Source organism: Scomber scombrus, chromosome 14, assembly GCF_963691925.1.
Source record: "Scomber scombrus chromosome 14, fScoSco1.1, whole genome shotgun sequence".
Classification (NCBI taxonomy): domain Eukaryota; kingdom Metazoa; phylum Chordata; class Actinopteri; order Scombriformes; family Scombridae; genus Scomber; species Scomber scombrus.
Window position 1 is genome coordinate 16,189,528 of NC_084983.1, and position 19,579 is coordinate 16,209,106.

General features: G+C 35.0%; 1 protein-coding gene across 1 annotated transcript; it reads left to right on the top strand.

Moving 5' to 3' along the window:
• The first annotated feature begins 8,188 nt into the window (after positions 1 to 8,188).
• On the top strand, positions 8,189 to 11,399 carry LOC133994554 (integumentary mucin C.1-like). The gene is made up of 3 exons (XM_062433859.1): positions 8,189 to 8,313; positions 9,656 to 9,997; positions 10,938 to 11,399. Exons 1-3 carry the CDS (start codon positions 8,268 to 8,270, stop codon positions 10,979 to 10,981), a joined length of 432 nt encoding a protein of 143 aa, XP_062289843.1. The 5' UTR covers positions 8,189 to 8,267; the 3' UTR covers positions 10,982 to 11,399.
• Positions 11,400 to 19,579: the final 8,180 nt, after the last annotated feature.

Here is a 19,579-nt window from a genome sequence, read left to right on the forward strand (position 1 = left end):
ATTTACACATACATATACACGCACACACACACACTATCTCTCTCTCTCTCTATGCTGACACTCAGCAGCAGCACTGCTGCTAAGCTAAAGGCAGATAAAACACACCGGACTTCCGCTGGTGACTGTCAAAGTAAAAGTCTTGACCCGGTGCCGGAATTTAAAAGGGGGGTACTTCCTGTTATAGGGTTCACCCCATACCATAAGATGTATAAAAAAAAAAACACGACCATCTATATAAAATACGACTGTAGATATATATCCATATAAAACACGACCCTTTGATATATAACACAGTCATGGTTACAAAATATAACCATCAAAATAAAAGAAAGATAGAAAACACAACCATTGATATAAAACGCAAAAAGAAGAAACACAGCCATAAATACATTTTAAAAAGACATATAAAGCATATAAACACATCCATAAATGTAAAACACAACCATTGATATAAAACATGAACATCAGTATAAAACACAAAAAGAAGAAACACAGAAAGAAGCAGAAATAATATTATGATTAAGATACAAGATGATGATACGATGAATAAGATAAAACAAACATGAGCATAATAACACCACCGTCAACATAAAACACAACCATTGATATAAGACAAGAACATATGAATAAGATAAATAAGATGAATAAGATTAAAAAAAACATGAGCATAATAACACAACCGTCAACATAAAACAATACTATTGATATAAAACACAAACATGGTTATAAAACATAACCATCGGAATAAAACACAACCATATAAAACACAAAAATAATTACCCACTGTGGGGCTAATATTAATGTAAAACACAGTATCAGTGTATAAAACACAACCATGGTTACAAAAATAACCATCAACAAAAAAAAAAGATATGAAACATGAACATATGAAACACAATCGTAGATAAAACAAACATGAGCATATTAACACAACCGTCAATGTAAAACACAACCATTGATATAAAACATGATCACTGATATATAAACATGATCACTCATATAAAACATGACCATGGTTACAAAACAACCACTGATATAAAACACGAACATATGAAACATAGCTGTAGATTAAAAAAACATGAGCATAATAACACAACCATCAATGTAAAACAAATCAAATTGATTAATAAAGCACATTTAACACAACAGCAGTTGACCAAAGTGCTGAACAATCAACAACGTAGAGAAGTATGTTGGAGCTAGGCCATATCCGGATTTATAGGAAAAGAGTATCATTTTAAAATCAATCTTAAAATGCACAAGGAGCCAGTGAAGGGAAGCTAGCATGATGGAAACGTGCTCTCATTTCTCATTCCTGTTAAAAGACGAGCTGCTGCATTTTGTAAAACACAACCATTGATATAAAACATGATTAGTGATATAATACATGAACATATGAAACACAACCATCAGTGTAAAACACAACCATTGATGTATAATATGGTCGTCGTTATAAAATTCAGAATTCTTAGAAAGAAGGAAACCTTTCTTTCAACATCACTATCTAGGCCAAAATGTCTATTTCCACATTTGCTCCCCAAAAGATGAACCCCTTTCATTTTGGATACTACTAATTTACTTTCCTATAACAACAGTAGCATCAGTTGTTTATTACTGTGCTAGATTGGATTGTTGTGTTAAAGCAACTTAAAATAATAATAATGTTTTTTTATTATAGTTCTTATTAAACATAACTTTATGTACTTAAAACCACCAGACAACAATCCCTCTGATGTGCCTCTACAGTTACAGTATGTTAGTTTCCATTTCCATTATCGCAAAATCTACTTGTTAAACAAGCTTCTTGTCAAATGACATAAGGAAGAAGTAAGGTAAATATACTAAATATTTACATAGTAATACACAAGGTGTTGTTAACATTGATCTTTGATGGTAAAAAGTAGGGGGAGGGTAAGTACATGTATCAACACATAATTGGCAATTGTATATTGTGTTGCCTTACATATATACTCAGACAGACAGACAGACAAACAGACAGACAGACAGACAGACAGACAGACAGACAGACAGACAGACAGACAGACAGACAGACAGACAGACAGACAGACAGACAGACAGACAGACAGACAAACAGATAGACAAGGAGGTAGCCTAACTAATAGGGGATTTAGGTGTATGTGCTGTACATGTGTGTACATGTGTATGTGTGTGTGTGTGAGTGTGTGTGGAATTGACATCAGGCATTTTTAGAGGTGGATTTTTGAATAAATGTGGACCAAGTTTTGTTGAAACTGGATATGCTGTGATTAATTGATGCAGACATTTTTTTTCCATTCATATCTTCATATCTTTGATTTTAACACAACCATCAATATAGAATACAATCATCAATATAACACACAACCATGGCACATGACAAGAAAAATAAAGAAAGTGGCTATTGGTATAAATTCTTGCTTATCAATATTCTGTTTATTGTTAGTACGGACTTATTACACATGTGCATTGTTACTGACTTGGGTTTAGGCACAAAAATCACTAGGTTAGGGTTAGGGAAAGATCATTGTTTGGGTTAAAACAGTAAAATGCAGTAAAAATGTCTTATTTAATAGAACGAAAATGCCTGAATGTCCTGTGGAAAAGCAGCAAAACCTCCTAATTTGACAGTTAAAAATGTCCAGGGAAGCTATCCTGTTTAACAACACTAAAATGCATGATGGTAAAAATGGTCTTACTCCATTTAATGGCACTAAAATGCCTAATGTGATAGTAAAAAAAAAGCCCTACATTTCAGAAACCCATTATGTAAGTGATGGAAAAAGCTACTATCGGTGCAGAAAACCGATCCAGACCAAAACCCATTTGTTTCAGCAGTAGAATAATACTATGCTTTTATTTGAAAGGGCAAAGTTTACTAAGCCCGCTTACAGAGTTTACTGTGAACAGTATATACTCAGCAAATAGTGTATTATGTACTATTATAGTCATGGTCATGTTTACATGTTTTAAAGGTGCAGTATGTAGAATTTAGCAACATCTAGTGGCAGAAATATTAATAACAATATTAATAAGTGTGTTTCAATTAGTGTATAATCACCTGAAAATAAGAATTGTTGTGTTTTTCTAAACTTAAAGGAGCATTTCTTTCTATATAGAGAGTGTGTTCTATCTATCTATCTATCTATCTATCTATCTATCTATCTATCTATCTATCTATCTATCTATCTATCTATCTATCTATCTATCTATCTATCTATCTATCTATCTATCTATCTATCTATCTATCTATCTATCTATCTATCTATCTATCTATCTATCTAACAAATGGACGACTTGAAAATAAACTGTGTTATTCTAAATGATGGATTAACCTACTTCTGTATATTGGCTTAACAGTTTTAGTTTTAGTCATAAATATTAATGGTGTCATACTAGAGGGAATACTGAGATGTTTGACTAGGTAAAATAAGCAATATTGCAATGTAAAACCTGCATTCAAAACTTTACTTAAAGTCTCCTCCACTCAAAAATATGATTTATTTTTGTAATTACTACAGTTCATCAATGGATGTGTATATGAAATCCATCCATCCAATCTCTCTAAAATAGTTGCCAAGAAATTTTTCAATAAACAATTAATAAGTCAGCTTCATGGTTGTGCTAGCAGAAAAGTCAGAGGATCAGGTCAATATGGGGTCATAAATGTTCTGTTAAATATTATAATATCAATCCATCAAGATATTTCAGTCTGGGCCAAATGATTAAGGTCAAATTAAGTTAAGTCTTCCAGAAGTCCGGTCTGAAGTCTAAAGTTTTGCAAGTCTTTATCTCTAGTGTCCTTTGAAAATACCCATGACTCACATGTGTGGATCAATGCAGATTGGCAGTTATTAACTTGAATGATGTTTCCTTATTGCGTAGAGAGGGCGTAGTTAGTTTCATTTCCTTGTGAAGAGCAAATAAAAACATTTTTTTGGATTGTTTCAAGGTGTGCCGATGCCAGATCAATGCGTCTCTGAAATTCTCAAAAGCTATTATTTATGGTCCAGTTACAGAAGCAGCTGATAAACTGCTCTCTTGTTCCTGTTGTTCTACAACTGCTGAATGTTTTGTACAACACAATTATAAAAAAAGTGAATGGAGTTCTTTTACTATATTACTAATTTTAAAGTTTTTGGAAGATATTTATTGTCCATGAGAGTGGTGGGTCTCAGTGTAACCATGTTAAGACAGCTGCACTTATTACTTTTCTTCTGCAACTTGATATAAAATACACAATTTGGTTTCTCTTTGATAATTAACTTTCAACCTTTTGGGGTCTCATCGATTGGTCCTATTCATTGTATTTTTCATTTCCCTTTCATTTATCTTATTTTGGGTTCTTTTTGGGAGTCAAGGGTTTCAGTCTGATATTGTGGTGCATTTTGAGATGTATTTTGTGTTATTTGTTTTATATGTTTTTCCATCTTGACCAGGACACTACTACTTCTAACAAAGAGATTATTCATCTTAGTCAGGATTTCCTGATTAAATTAATATTAAATAAAATACACACATGTTTTTCAATGGCTGACTATTGAATATAACAGTACACAATGTTGATGTGTACTAGTCAGGTTCAGAGCCAACAATGGCAATCAAGCAGACCTCTTCATAGTAATCATTTACCTCCACTAAGACCTGTTACTGAGAAATCACATTTATATAACAGTAATTTGCAACCGCATGTATGGTGTAAAAGGAAATTTACACATGCAAACCCTTGCCTTATCAAGATTATAGGGAAATGTTTTGAAATGTTTTGCCTAAACCTGACCATCATCAAATTCTTGCACTTCCTGCACGCAATATCTTCTCCATCCACTTTGCCACTAAACATAATACAGCCAGCAATTACCTTTCCTTCAAAAACAAATTAGAGGTGTATAAATGTCATTTCTAAGAGAGAAGACTTCCATTTTCTGATTTCCAATTTTAATTTTTCATATCCTCATTGCTGCTTGTGATGCAGCTGATCATAATATCTTCATTCACAGAAATCTTGTTGTTTCTAACAGGTTTTCTTTCTATGTGAACAGATAAGAGCCTCTATGTTTCCCCTGGTATCTGCAAATTGGATGAAAGTATATTTTTGTGAAATATACTGTGAAAGTACCTTTTTTTTTTTAGAGGATAAAATAAACAGCAGGATGTTGCAAGTTTTAGCTTGTGGCGCCGTAGTTTTCCCCGGTCTGTTCTTCGCCTTCAGGAGATTCCTGCCGTGTGTGTTCAAACACTGGAGCGATGCCGACGTGGTGCTGGTCAGCGAGAGGTAACAAATAAATAAATAAAAAATCAGCATTATTATACAACATAACACCAAACGCTGAAGCTCAGGTGTAGCATTTTTTAGCTCATCTTGTGGTTGTAACACTGGCCAATGCGTGCCTTTAAGTTAGAGAGGACAATGATGGCCAAGGTGTCTTCTCTGATGAACAACGACTCCCACCCCATGAAAGACACCATGACTGCACTGGAGAGCTCCTTCAGCGACAGACTCCTTCATCTAAAGTGTGTGAAGGAGCAATATAAATAAACCTCATTTCCCCATTGTGAGACTAATATATTATCTTATTTTGTCTCATTTATCTTAAGGTTGTAAAACCAAACTGAATTTAATAAGCAGGACATACATTTTATCACTTGTATAACACCTACATACAACCAATCACGTTTCATATTAGAAATGAAAAGAAGAAAGTCTGTTTATCTCAAACAGGATACACCTTTGTAATGCTCTTTCTGCTGCTGCACCAAACAATCACAAGGCTTTAAACATACTGTATTACCCCAGTACTTAATTCACTTCAGTGGCTCCCATTGCATTGTAGAAACAATTTAAAAATTAATTTAAATAAATAAAGCAGATAATAGTTTGGCTTTCCATTTCACTTCTGATGTACCCACTGACTACAATCCAATCCAGTCATGATAGATCTTTATGTAGTGGTTGTGGTAAGAAGACAATAAGATCTAACACATTTCCTAGATATATTACCTATTTGTCACATGTTCATCCAACCGGTCAAGGCCTTGTTCTGCCTGAGGTTTCTTCCCGTTAAAGGGGAGTTTTTCCTTGGCGCTGTCACCAAGTGCTTGCTCATGGGGAAATGTTGAGTCTCTTTAAATTAAATTAAATTGAAGAGTACGGTCCAGACCTGCTCTATGTGAAAAAGTGAGATGACTCTTGTTGTGATTTTGCGCTATATAAATAAAGATTGATTGATTGATTACAAGTTAAATTAGCCTCATAAAAAAAGAAGCTTTCCAGACTCTCCTACAATCAGGCTACCACACCTTGACTTCTTTTGCCATTCAGGTCTTTTACGATAAAGATAATATTTAACAGAAAACTTGTTTTATATGGTTATTTGGAGAACAGTGTCTTTCGTGATACAACTCCAGGGAGCCACCACAGTCAGAAAATTTCAAATCTGCCACACATGGACGTTATGAAATGCTGATACTGTGGGAAAAGATTCACCTGTACATTGGAACGTAACCGGCTTTGATTAAGTTTTACTAACATGGTTTACATGCCATCTCTTATATTGGCCACAAATATGGAAAATCAATCTGTGCTGCAGGAGATTTTGTTCGTTGCAGATTGGTCACTAGGATAAAAGTGAAAAAATGGACTCTTACTGTATCCATGTATGGCAACCGTGTGTTTTCAGGTACAGTTGGCTGAACATCTCACCAAGCGGAACAAACTGTGTGGCATTCAGACAGTAACATTGTGTTTTCAAGCTGTGTTGCCTGTCGTATGAGTCTTTTACCTCCAAGGTACCATTGCTATCTGGCTAGGTTAACTCATGTTGGTGTTGCTGACTGAAGGAAAAATCAGAAGTTAAAAGAAAGCACTGAAAACAACTGAAAGACGAATTCACTCAGTAAGTGTTTCTAGATCCTAAACCCTTAAACAGTATTTTGTGTACATTCTTTGTACAGCTCATTGTAGTGCTCCGCAGGCAGGTGAGCGGTGAATGGCTGCTTTTACTACAACATGTGTTCCTCAAAACTAAGCAATAAAAATAAGTTCTCATTGTCTTCCAAAATGACCCATAAACAACATTATTTCATTGTTTGAACCATCCAAAATTATTCATTTTCTGATCTGCCACACATGTGGTTAAGGTGTGGTTTAGGCACAATTATTATGTTAAGTTGACGAAAAGAGTGTGGTCGTTGGTAAATGTACGACACTGTCACGCTACTTCTGCTTTTGCGTCTGAGACAAAAAAGTCATAGTTAAAACAGGGTGTTTTATACAAAGGACAAGATGTGCTTTTCTATGTTTGCATGAATTACGTTGCCAAAAAGAATATCTAACATGGTCAGGAGTGGTTAAGAATCACATAGACTTGACAGACTTTTTATAAAGTATTGATTATTTTTAAAGATATGCAGTTGAACTTGGAAAAAGCAGCGTTGCCCAATCCTTTGCACCCTAGGAACACCTGTTTTTAAGCACTATAGGATGGTGATAGTCTTCATGACCAATGTATACTGATGTGCAGCACTGAGGAAGCCATAAAGCGAATATAGCCCTATTTAAATATTACTGAACTCATTAAATCATTACATGCATTGTCTGTGGTGATGGGTTATGAAGCAGATGGGAGGGCTAGAGACTGGAATGGGGAGGTCTGATAAAGGGTCCATAAAAGCAGGTGTCTTACGGGAAGTGAAGCAAGTCATCATTGATAGCACCGCAGGTGAGTAACAAAACTTTCCTCACAGGGAAAGTTTTTCTTTGATCTGTTAGGACGATATCAGGAGTAATACATGAACATTTTCATGCTGCACAGAACAATTGATCTTAAAATACCCCTGACAATTAAAGTATATTTGTATTCTAATTAATGCTACTGCAATTGTAAAAATGGGTTAGTTTGAGAATTAGATTAAAACATTTGTTTTATTGTATTGAAATAAATAAATACATTATGAGTTTGGTTCAGCTGAAAATGGGGTTGTAAACTTTTTTCATCAAGTTAAAAAAAAGGACAAAGTAAATCAAGTGTACTTCCTTCTGAGTTTGTCTTTGTGGACATGACAACGCTGAAGTGGGTGCGCGTTTTAAATAAGGATAAATGTCCTGTTTGTAACCCATGAACGTTAGATAATGTGAAACAGAGCTTATTACATGTGTGCATGAATTTGTATGTTTGTGTTTTTGTGTTTCCAGCAGCACATCTCACCATCCAAAGAGCATCCTTTAAGACACAACGTGTGCTTTATTCCCTACTTTAAACGCCGCAACAATGCATTTAACTCTTCAACTACTGACTTTTTGCCTTCTTGGCTCAGGTAAATAAAAACAAAACTTTTTACTGTGCAGATTTTGTTTCGATTTCTTGGTAACAAAACTAATAAGTATTTATAGAGTTTATACATTGTAATTACTGGGTTTATGAATGGTTACTTACCTATTTACTAATGATTTATATAAGTAGAAGTTTTTCACTTTCAAATAATCCACAAATTATGTAAGTAAGAAAGGTGAATAAGTAATTCATAGATGGTTTAATCAGGTCAAATGGTTCAAATGGCAAGTCAAAGGGATTTTTCAAATCCTGGCAACCCAAAATGAGTTTTTATCAATGCTTATAACTGATCTATTATGTATTACAATATTTATCAACAATAATAATAAAGGGTAACATTTGCCTTATGAGAAAGTGGTGCAAAATGGCAGTAGTAGCTACCAACTGTGGAAATCATCAGATGGCTCAAAAAAACTAAAAATGATGACGATTGACGATTGAAATGAGCATAAAACATTAGCAGGGGGTTGATAGCGACTTCTTCTTTTGACATTTCAAGCCTTCAAATGTCGTAAATGATGTCACGACATCCAAACGTTAAAATGTACGCTGTGCAATAAACTGTGAGGAGGAAATGGACAATAAATGTGTGGAGGTTGGGTTGTGAAACAATTGGACACGCTCACTTTTACCTCTTGAGCCTGAGCAATATAAAACCCTCCCCCCCCCAAACCTGTTGTACCATCTCATCTGATAGTATGATTACTTTTTATTTTATTTTATTCAACTGGAGACTAATCCATCTCATGGTTGGGACATTTTGTGGTGGAGGAATGTCATAAGTAAGAGGAATGTAATAAAAAATATCATAGGACACACACATCGCAATTAACTACAGGGACAATAGACACATAGGAGTCTTGCAGCATTTCAGATGAACGTTCTCTGAGGTCAAATTGAGAGTCATAAATGTTGCTTTTGTTTGTTAAAAGGGTTAGTCATAGTCACATTGGAGCTGTTGGGTCCAAGAATAGTTTTATTATATTTGATATTGTTCCCTTTGTTAATAAGGAAATTCTTACACATGCAGTGACAGACCATTATCATTAACCTTAACTACTGAATTGCCCCATAAGTTATGTCAAATTAAAAGACGTGCACCACTGCCTCATCTGAAATAACAGCAAAGATTTCAAAAGTGTAAAAAGTTTTTATGAAATCAAAGTTTAGAGGAAGTCAGTACTTGTAATGTATAGCTGATTCCTGAATTTGTGAATGCTTGATCTAAATATTTTAAAGGGTTAATGCAATTTTTTTTTAAGTGTTAAGGACAACATTTTTGATGATTCTTCCATTTTGTCTTTTATCTGCTTCTATTAACACAGCACTGCAAAGCAAAGTCACAGCCACAACTACTAACCCCCCCAGCACCACCCCAACCACAACTACTAAAGCCCCCACAATCACCCCAACCCCAGCCCCAACCCCAACTACTAAAGCCCCGACAACCAGCCCAACCCCAGCCCCAACCCCAACTACTAAAGCCCCCACAACCACCCCAACCCTAACCACAACTACCAAATCCACCGCATCCACCACACCAAGTGGTACTACCATCACAGCCTCAGCTGCTACAACTTCTCCAGCTACTGAGCCCCCGAAAGGGCTTTCAGCTGGGGCTATTGCCGGTATTACAGTCGGCTCTATCGCCGGGGTGGCTGCTATAGGTGAGTACAATACACAAGCACACACCTTTGATTTCTGCTTCCTCAATATCACACTATCCTGTTATGCATTGACAAGAACTCACTGAGAGAGAGATTTGATATTGGACAAAGCAGGGGGGTCTGGCACTGCTGTCCCCTTTATTGATCCTTAGCATGTGGATTTGAAGTCAACCTATCAAGTGGTGAACAGTCAATCCAATCGTATCCACAAGCAGTCAAGAGAAAAAGAGCAGGACTGTAATGTTAAGTAGAACTGGAGTCATAGCAGCAAAATGTTAAGATCCCTTATCAAAGCTATGGAAGAATTGTGACACTAAGATACTAAAAATAGCAAATCATACTATAATTTAGAGATAGTAACTAAAAATTATGACATTTAAAAGAAAATGTAATTTCCAAGTCAAAATGACACACTATAGCTACTATACTTTTTTAGTTGTAATTATTCTCAGAAAGTCAAAAATCTGACTCATGATCTTATTTACTTATTATTGTGACCTGCTATCTTATAATTTTTTTTTACCAAGAAAGACATCATTTGGATTTTATTTTTATTTCTATCATTCCTAAGTCTTAATAAGTTTTCCAGCTGAACAAGTTGCAAGCAAACACATGCAAACTGGAAGTGAAATGATACTGCAAAAAGAGAAAAAAAGAAGAAAAGAAAAGAAACATAATTAAATTTACACATATTGAGAAATCACAACTCATTCTCAATCAGGTGATATATGCTTTTAGTTTATCCATGTTTTATGTTGTGCTGTAATCACACATAAAAAACACAAAAATTTTAGGTTTTAAATAGCTTGTTTTATGAATGTAGGAATTAACGGACACATGAAAGGACAACTGGATTAGATTAAAAGTCCAAAATGCTACAAACTCCTGTTTAAAATGATAAATGTTAAAATAACAACAATACATGTATCTGTTTTTTCAGGTGGTGGTATCTTTGGTGCGCTGAAGTTTGCTGGGAAAGTCTGAAGTGGGGTACAAAAAAACAGATCCTGAGATTCGTATCTCGACTCTGTTAACTGGACTTTGAAAAAGTTTTATTGTCTGAAAAGCCCAAAGCAGAAGATGATGTCATGGGCCAAGAGGAAGACATAAAAGTACATTTTACTTTGCTGGTTCAGTTGTCTGACTTCAGTAAATAATCCTTAGCTGATAAAAACTAAAACTAAAACTAAATTTTAAAAAACTTGATATGATAGAAAATGTATTTAACATTTTTTTGAGGAAGTTTTTTTTGGTTTAGTTTTTCTTTTGGGAAAGAATGGAAACTGCTGGTCTAAAGGGATTAACATAATAAGACAAGAGTTTGATTTAAAAACAATTTATTTCTATTAAAGGGAATGTTCACTCCTTTGGCATTTATGTTTAACCATAAGGAGATGTTTTTTTTTTTAACATAACAGTACATAATGTATAGGTGTTTTGTACAGTGCTTGTTTGTGACTTACAGAAATCATTGATTACAGTCGTTTTCAATAAAAGTTCTTTAACCTATATTCTATACTCGTTATGAGAATATTTTTTCAAATCACTGCATTTAATATATAATTTAAATATTTGGATGAAATATTTTAATACATCTTCCCGCCTTTCTTTCAATTGACTTCTGTGGCGTCCCATTACATCTTCTTATATAACAGTTGTTTACTGGGTGAAGTCCATGTATTTATGATCGAACTACTTCCCTGTAAACTGGTGTTTGATCATTGTTTTTATGAGCGTGACGAGATTACAGTGTAATATGTGTGCGTACATCCAGAAAAAGAAACAAGATTAGGGTCTTAAATTAGTTGTTGCAGCGCATGAGAACTTTCCATCTAGGATTGATTTAATACATTTACAGTCAAAGCAATAGCAAACCTTCTACCAAGAAAGTATCCATTCAAACCACACATAATGCAGCGTCTCTGCTTGACTCACACTGTTAACATAGAGTTATTAAGAGTTAACGTTTCCTAATTTTCAGCAGAAGACACCCACAGAGCGTAGGTTAGGAAATAGCAGGCGAGCAGCGCAAGAATACGTAGCAGATCATGTCTTGCAGTGGGATCCATTGTAACACACCAAGGGGTTATGTTATGGGTCAGTGACAAATATTTAATATTTAAATTTTAAAAGCAGGTTTGTTAAAATGTACATTTTGTATTTTTGTTGGTTTTATGTCATCTGAAATGACATTCACACTATTTTTTTAACCAAAAGTAAGACTGAATGCTCCTGAAAATGTCAAATGGTGTAACCGCAAAATGATAAATATTAAATATTTTATACAGCTACAGTGTATTTAAGTGTACTTATACACTTGTATAGCATTACCTTTATTTAATATAAAAAGTTATAATGTAAGATCATGCCAAACAAGTTTTTTATGGTTACACCACTTAGACATCTTTCATGACCATATTACACTTTGTTAGACGTGGAGAAGTAAACACATTCAAACTATTTAACTTGATCATCTAAACCCACAAAAGGTAGCAACACAAATCTGAGGTGTCACAAGATAATTTACTTCTGTTGCACCAAATAATGTTTATTTTCTTGTGTATTACTGGACAGTTATACTCTAAAATGTATTAATTCAGTAACTAAAATTTTAAAAAATGAGGGAAAAAACCCTCCTGAGCAAAATCTTAAAGGTTTGACTTCAGATGTAACCTCCTTTGTAATCATCAACATTTTCATAAGTAACTATAATTTAATTACACATTTTTTCTTAGTAACTGTAACGGATTACAGTTACATTTTTTTGTAATTAACGCCACCATGTTTCTACAATAGCCCAGAATGGACAAACGAAACACAAGTGCTAGATAGGGATTTTGCACATTTTTGCACATTTCGCAGCCACCATACGGTCTCCCACAAACCTGCAATCTTAACACTACATGCCACTAAATCCTCCACACTGGTTCTTTAAGGGAGAATGTTAACCCATAAGGACCCACCGTGACACAGGTGTCACATCACCTTTAAATGTTCTGCAAAGTTCCTTATACAGCTTGATCCTTGACTTTAACTCATGAAGTCCCTAAGTAACACTTAATGAACATGCTGATGGGTCATGTGACAGGTCATGTGATTTTGTGTTCCCATAACAACATTTCCAAGATGGCCGTGTGCCAGGCTGACACATTTGACAGATACAGCTACATTTAAATAGCTTTTTTTTGCTACTAAAGGTAAGATTCAAGCCATTTAATAATTGTAATGCTTACATAACATGTCCTTGATGACATATAACCTGTTGTAAACACATTTCTTGAACAAATTGATATAAAACAAATCAGATAAATATCGTGGTGACATACATGTCACATCGGGTCTTTACTCTGAAAATTGTCATGAAAAACCTAGTGTGACATATATGTCACAATAAGAAAAAATAATGATGATCTGCTCAGTTAATTTAGCTGATTCCATGATATTTAGTTAACATATTTTATATTGTTCAATTCAAAACATATTAAAACAAATATAAACAAAAAATCATGTCATATTAATTATATTTTTAATAAAATGTATAGGGAAACCATTTTTGCCTATCAATAAATAAAATAAACAGACAAAAAATATTTTTCTTACCTAACAGTCATATTTCAATTGGAGAAAGAAACCTTTTGAAACATTTGAGTACACATTCAAAGGATATTCAAAGGAGTGTCACACTCCCAGACAATCTTCATACTACATACTGGAGTATTTCAGGAAGTTCATCACAGCAGAAATTCTTGAGTTACTGATGAAGCAAACACATTTGTAGAATGTACAAACATCTGCACATTCTACTAATGTTAACTGCACTGTTAAGGAGCTGGAAATATTGATTGACCTCTACCTGCACATAAGTCTTTGCCAATTGCTGGGAAATTATGCTTACTGTTAAAATGACACAATGTGTGCCATTGTGGCTGACAACATGTCACACAACCATTTCAGACCTTGCTGGCATCTCTTCACTTCACTGATAATACTGATTTGTCAAATAAGCAAGAAGATGATAAGTTCTGGAAGATCCATCCATGGCTTGATATGTTTTACAAACAATGCCTGGAGATTTTTATTCAGTTGCAGAGGTTTCTTTCTCCAATAAAACAACTTTTTTCTTGGGCAGTTATATTTTGCTGCCCAGTGTTCATCTTTGGTTGAGATATTTCATCTAAATAACCTGATTCACTACAGTCTGAATCACCTGACTCACTTGACTCATCATTCTCCATCTATCTTGGTGCAAGTGTAATCAGGGTCTTCATCAGGGTCTTCATCTGAACTACCTTCACATTCTTCAAATTCTCCCTGGATGACTGCAAGTGGAACACTGTATCACTTCTTGTTAACCATACTATAGAAAAAAATAAAATTCAAAAAAATCTTGTTTGTTTGTTTATTTTATTTACTAATGGGCGGAAATGGTTTCCTTCTACATTTGTTTAATAATTGAATTAATATAACATAATGTTTTGTTCATATTTGTTTTAATATGTTTTGAAATTAATAATATAAAATATATTAAGTATTAATCATCAAATTAGCCAAATAAACTGAGCTGATAATCATAATATTTTATTGCAAACATTTGTTTTGTAAAACAAATCTGAAAAAAAAAAAATTGTTGTTAAACCTTTGTTATAAGTCAAGTGTAGTCAGTCAAGTTATAATGTAGCAGAAATTCAAATAAAAAGGCAAATCTTTGTTACCACACAGAAAAAGATTGACAGGCTGATTTATGAATAAATGACGAATAAATTTACCATTAACGCCCAATGTGACATATATGTAACTTTTCAGATCTCTGACACTACAAAATTTTTTTGAAAAAAATGTCAGATTTGTGTTCTTTGTGGTCCATTTAGTCTGTGTTATGTCCCGCATAATTTTCCTTAAAGGAAAAAGGGGTCCGGGTTCTTATGCAACTTGTAATAATCAATTTGTCAGAGACTAACATACTTTATGACAGCTGAGGGAGGGGCTTGGTAGAGTATGACTTGCCATAAACAACCCATTTGTCAAAGGCGTGACATACTGACAGAAAACACTGATAAATGATATGAGTGATATCAATTCAGTGCTACAGTTTTAACCCTTACATACTGTTCATATTCTGACTCATAATTAGTCTCTACACCAATTCATATTCATAAATTCCCTATCAGTTTGATTAATCCTTCCTTCTGATTAATCATGTGGAGAAAAATTCACAATCATTATTTTATGGTCCAGGAGAACATTGTATAAGTATGATACATACAACATGTTTGAATGGTGATTTTTATAAATGTTCATATTAAAATGTGTATCAACTGCACAAAAATAAAATAACAGATGCATTGTATTTCCATTTTTGTGTATTTTGGGGTCACATTAGGAAAAGTCCAGCTAAAAGAAATGTTTCACTGTGTTTTTACAGCTCTGAAATGGGTCAAATTTGACCCTGAACAGTAAGTAATTGTAGATAATTTACATAATACGCAGTTACAATATTTAATAATAAATGAATATTTTAGAGTATTCTAAAGTTGGTATCAGTGTTTGTTATTCTGCCTGCAGTTAAATAACATCTGACAAAATAGGCAGTCTGTATTACATAACGTCTACTGAAGACAATTCCTTTAGGTGATTGGCCATTGGGCCAAACTTTCATCATGTCCGGGACAATGGTGCAGTATAAAGTGGACTTTAGAACCCACGAGGGCTTCAGGGTTTTATGGTGGGGCCATTAGCCTTGGAAGTGTCAACAAAGGCAGCGCTTGGTAACTACACGAAGAAGAACACTGCTCTCATGCAGGAAAATGACTGTTAATACCCTAAGCTGTGTGATCAGCCCATATGGTACGCATGGGAGCCAGGGGGAGTGTGTGCATGTGTGTGTGTGTGTGTGTGTGTGTGTGTGTGTGTGTGTGCGTGCGTGCGTGTGTGTGCATGTTGGGGGAGGGGAGTGTTCCTATCTGTGTGTATTTGCAAAGAAAATGAAATGTAAATTGAATTTAATTGATCGTTTTTCATTCTATATGTTTGCTTTGACTATCTTCAAATTGTATATGAATTGTGTTTGTAAATGTAATCAGTGTGACAACCACAGTACAAGGTACATACGTAAGGTACATAATAAATGAACTGCATCATCATCATCATTTTCATGTCATGTGATCCATTGTTCATATAAAAACATGGACTACAGCTGCTTTAACATATATTATCAGTGCATGAAAGTGTTTAAATATTCAAATAGCTCTGTTTCGATTTCCACCAACTCCTTAGGAAAGTATTTGTCGTTAGCAGCTAAATGTTCATCTGTTAGTTGCTGACTTTGTGTCCTTGCCAGGTAGCGTACGGTCGGCTGCTGCAGCTGGAAATGTGCCTGATCAAAATGATGAGTGTGAACCCAAACTGTAAAGTTGTGGACCATAAAAACTAAAGAAAAAGCTGAAAGATGCTGTAATGCTGTGCAGAGCTGAGGGGAAACTGCAAAGTCAGATGATGAATCTCTGTGGGGGTTTGTTACTACAGGCAACCCCTTTCATGTCATGTGATCCATTGTTCATATAAAAACATGGACTACAGCTGCTTTAACATATATTATCAATGCATGAAAGTGTTTTAAAAAGCAATATGAATGGATCAGGAGCTTTTTAGTGCAGTTTAGCAGCAGAGGTTCCACATAATCTCTATATTAAAGATCCTCTCCAAACATGTTTAAAAAAATAGTTTTTAGTTAGTGTAATATGTATTTTCTGGAACAACAAAAAGACGTTCAATTAGCTCTTAACTCTTACATACTGTTCATTTTCAGGCATTTCTCAGTTTAAATGTGTATCAGGATAAGTTGTCACATTTCTGGCTAAAAGAAACGTTTTTAATGCTTTTTTTCCTCCCTTCAAATGTAAAAAATTGGTTAAATTAGACCCTGAATAGTATGTAAGGGTTAAATCTGTAACTGCTGAACACAAGGTGTCTCCTCCTTCACTGTAAAGTCCATTTACAGTATGTTAGCACTGGAGGCTTCAAGTTTCCACACGACACCTTGTTCAGAACAAGTCACACACTGCACCACAATTAGCTCGAAACTAGCTGTGACGTCACAAATCATGCACAGCGCTTTAAACTCAGATCCAGAGAAGATGAGTGTGAAAAATAGCTTTTAGTGTCAAATTATGCACAATGAAGGTTGAACATCTTACTGAAGACGTAACTTTTATTTTTATTATTTACACCAGTGCTTTTCCTACTGTGCCAAAAAAGGGTGAATCATCCAATAGCTGTGAATATATTTCTGTCTGGAGCAAAGTAGTGGACTGATTGACAGACTGATATTGCCTTTGATAATGTTTTGAATTTCCCAGCAACTAAGGTTTATTTAGAGAACGCCATATAACCAAATTACAGTGAATAAGGAGTAATGTACAGTAACGAGTGCTGAGGTCACAAAATGGGTTGGGGTGAACTGAATACGTTTGAGATAAAGGCCTTGTTGCTCTGACAACAGCTCCAGGTAAGTATTATACTCAATACATCAATATTAATCAACTGAACCCTTCATAATTACAAAAAACTGATATATATGCTCACAATCCCACTGTGGGAGGGGCCCAGTTCGTGTTACAGCTGCAACAACATTCGGCCCCTAGCTCCCACAACTTTATCTTTTCTCCTAACAAAATGGCGTCAACACAAACAGATCATCAGTCTAAAAGCCCTAGAAACCTAATCTCACACACTCACTCACACACACACACACACACACACACACACACACACACACACACACACACACACACACACACACACACACACACACACACACACACACACACACACACACACACACACACACACACACACACACACACACACACACACTTTCTTTTCCCTCAGGCGTTAACAAGCTCAGTGGCTCAAGGATAAGAGCTAACTCAGAGGGAAAATAGAGGAGATATGGTGGAGGTTTCTAGGTTAGATGGATGTATTGGCTTGATGATATAAGGAGCCAGTAGGTGAATTAATATTAAATTATATTAAATATCAGGTATAAGCTAGATGTCTCTTTTTTTTTAAAACTCAATGTTAAAACTTCCTTTCTAACCTCGTCCTTCTGAGAATTTGTCTCCATGTTACAGATAATAAAAATAGTCCAACAGCTTATATTGGTTTAAATGGAGAGTTTTAGTGCACCATGAGGGTCTTAAGGCTGTTTCAGAGGCTCATAAGGATAATATTTTTCAAGAAATACTGCACACTGGGGATGGATTCTGGAGGAATTGAATGTCCTAAATGTAAAACCATTAGGTTAAAAATATCAATTTTTGTTCACTTTTACCCAAAATATCAGCATCAGCTCTTAAAACCTTCATCTGTCTGCACATGATTTAACACTCACACCATATGAGACCGTACCACTGTGCACAGCTCCCTCCAGTGGGCGCAGCAGGAAACAAGCTCCTCATGTCTCATGGCCTTGTTCTAAGTGGGTCAAAGGTGTTTCTGACACAAATCCAATCTGACCGCACTCAGCTCATTTAGCCTGGAAGTTCACAGCAGGCACTGCACACTCGTTGACCTCTGCTTGTTTTCAATGCAGACAAAACAGAATATACTCAGCAAGAGAAATAATACATTTTACAATACTATTAATCTGCTTCCCTCTTACCTTTGTGGGTGACTAGTAATTATTGGTTGCACTCTAATGGCGCCCTCTTACTGTCCGACTATAAGGTTTGTTCTGAATTTGGCAAACAGGCCTTTATGTTCTCTCCCCTGCAGGCTGCAACCACTTGCAGACAAAAGTGCAGCTGAATGAGCTGATCCTGATTAGGGAATTTAAAACGCAGTGAAGCGTTCAGAGGCAAATTCAAATGGAATTTTGTAATTGCTTCCTTTGCTAGATCAATTTCCTCCTGTATGTCTTTTTAAGAACTTGAATCTGTGAGTTGCTGCTGTATGTTTGGTTTCATGTGTCTTTAATTGTCTGTCTGTGTGTTTTTTGAAACGCGGTATTGCTGCTATCTTGATCAGGGCTCCCTTGAAAAAAAGACATGTAATCTCAATGGGATTCACCTGGTTAAATAAAGATTTTTAATAAAAAATAATGCATCATCAGTGAAAAGGATTACACCTTTTTCATTAAACTGCAATTTCTTTGTAATGCAACAGTATGATGCTAGTAAATTATTCAATGTCAGGTTATATAACTTATCAAAATAACTGCATTAGGACTTATTAGATTCCGTATTAAGCCTTACAAGCACTGCAACTTGAAGGCTGCATTTATCAATATTTTATATGAATATTACTATCAGTATTTTAAAATAGCCCACTCACCTCTAGGGAGCTTTTTAGTCTCTCTTAACTCATTAAACGTTACTCAGGTCAACTCCATGAATAACAGCTTTTTCTGCAAGTGGCTAGCTGTTGAATATAGTGGAGCATTTAGAAACTAAGAACATTTTACTCAGGAGTTGGTAAAGACTAAACTACAGCAAGAAACAGAGTGAATCTTGGACTTAAATTCATCAGGTGGTCAGAAACATGACTCCAAATGAATGATAATGTTTCTCCGTGTCTGCAGGATAT

Coding starts and splice junctions, on each gene's coding strand:
- LOC133994554 (XM_062433859.1), top strand. CDS start 8,268: ATGCATTTAACTCTTCAACTACTGACTTTTTGCCTTCTTGGCTCAG. Junction 8,314..9,655: donor TTTTTGCCTTCTTGGCTCAG/GTAAATAAAAAC, acceptor CTATTAACACAG/CACTGCAAAGCAAAGTCACA. Junction 9,998..10,937: donor CGCCGGGGTGGCTGCTATAG/GTGAGTACAATA, acceptor CTGTTTTTTCAG/GTGGTGGTATCTTTGGTGCG.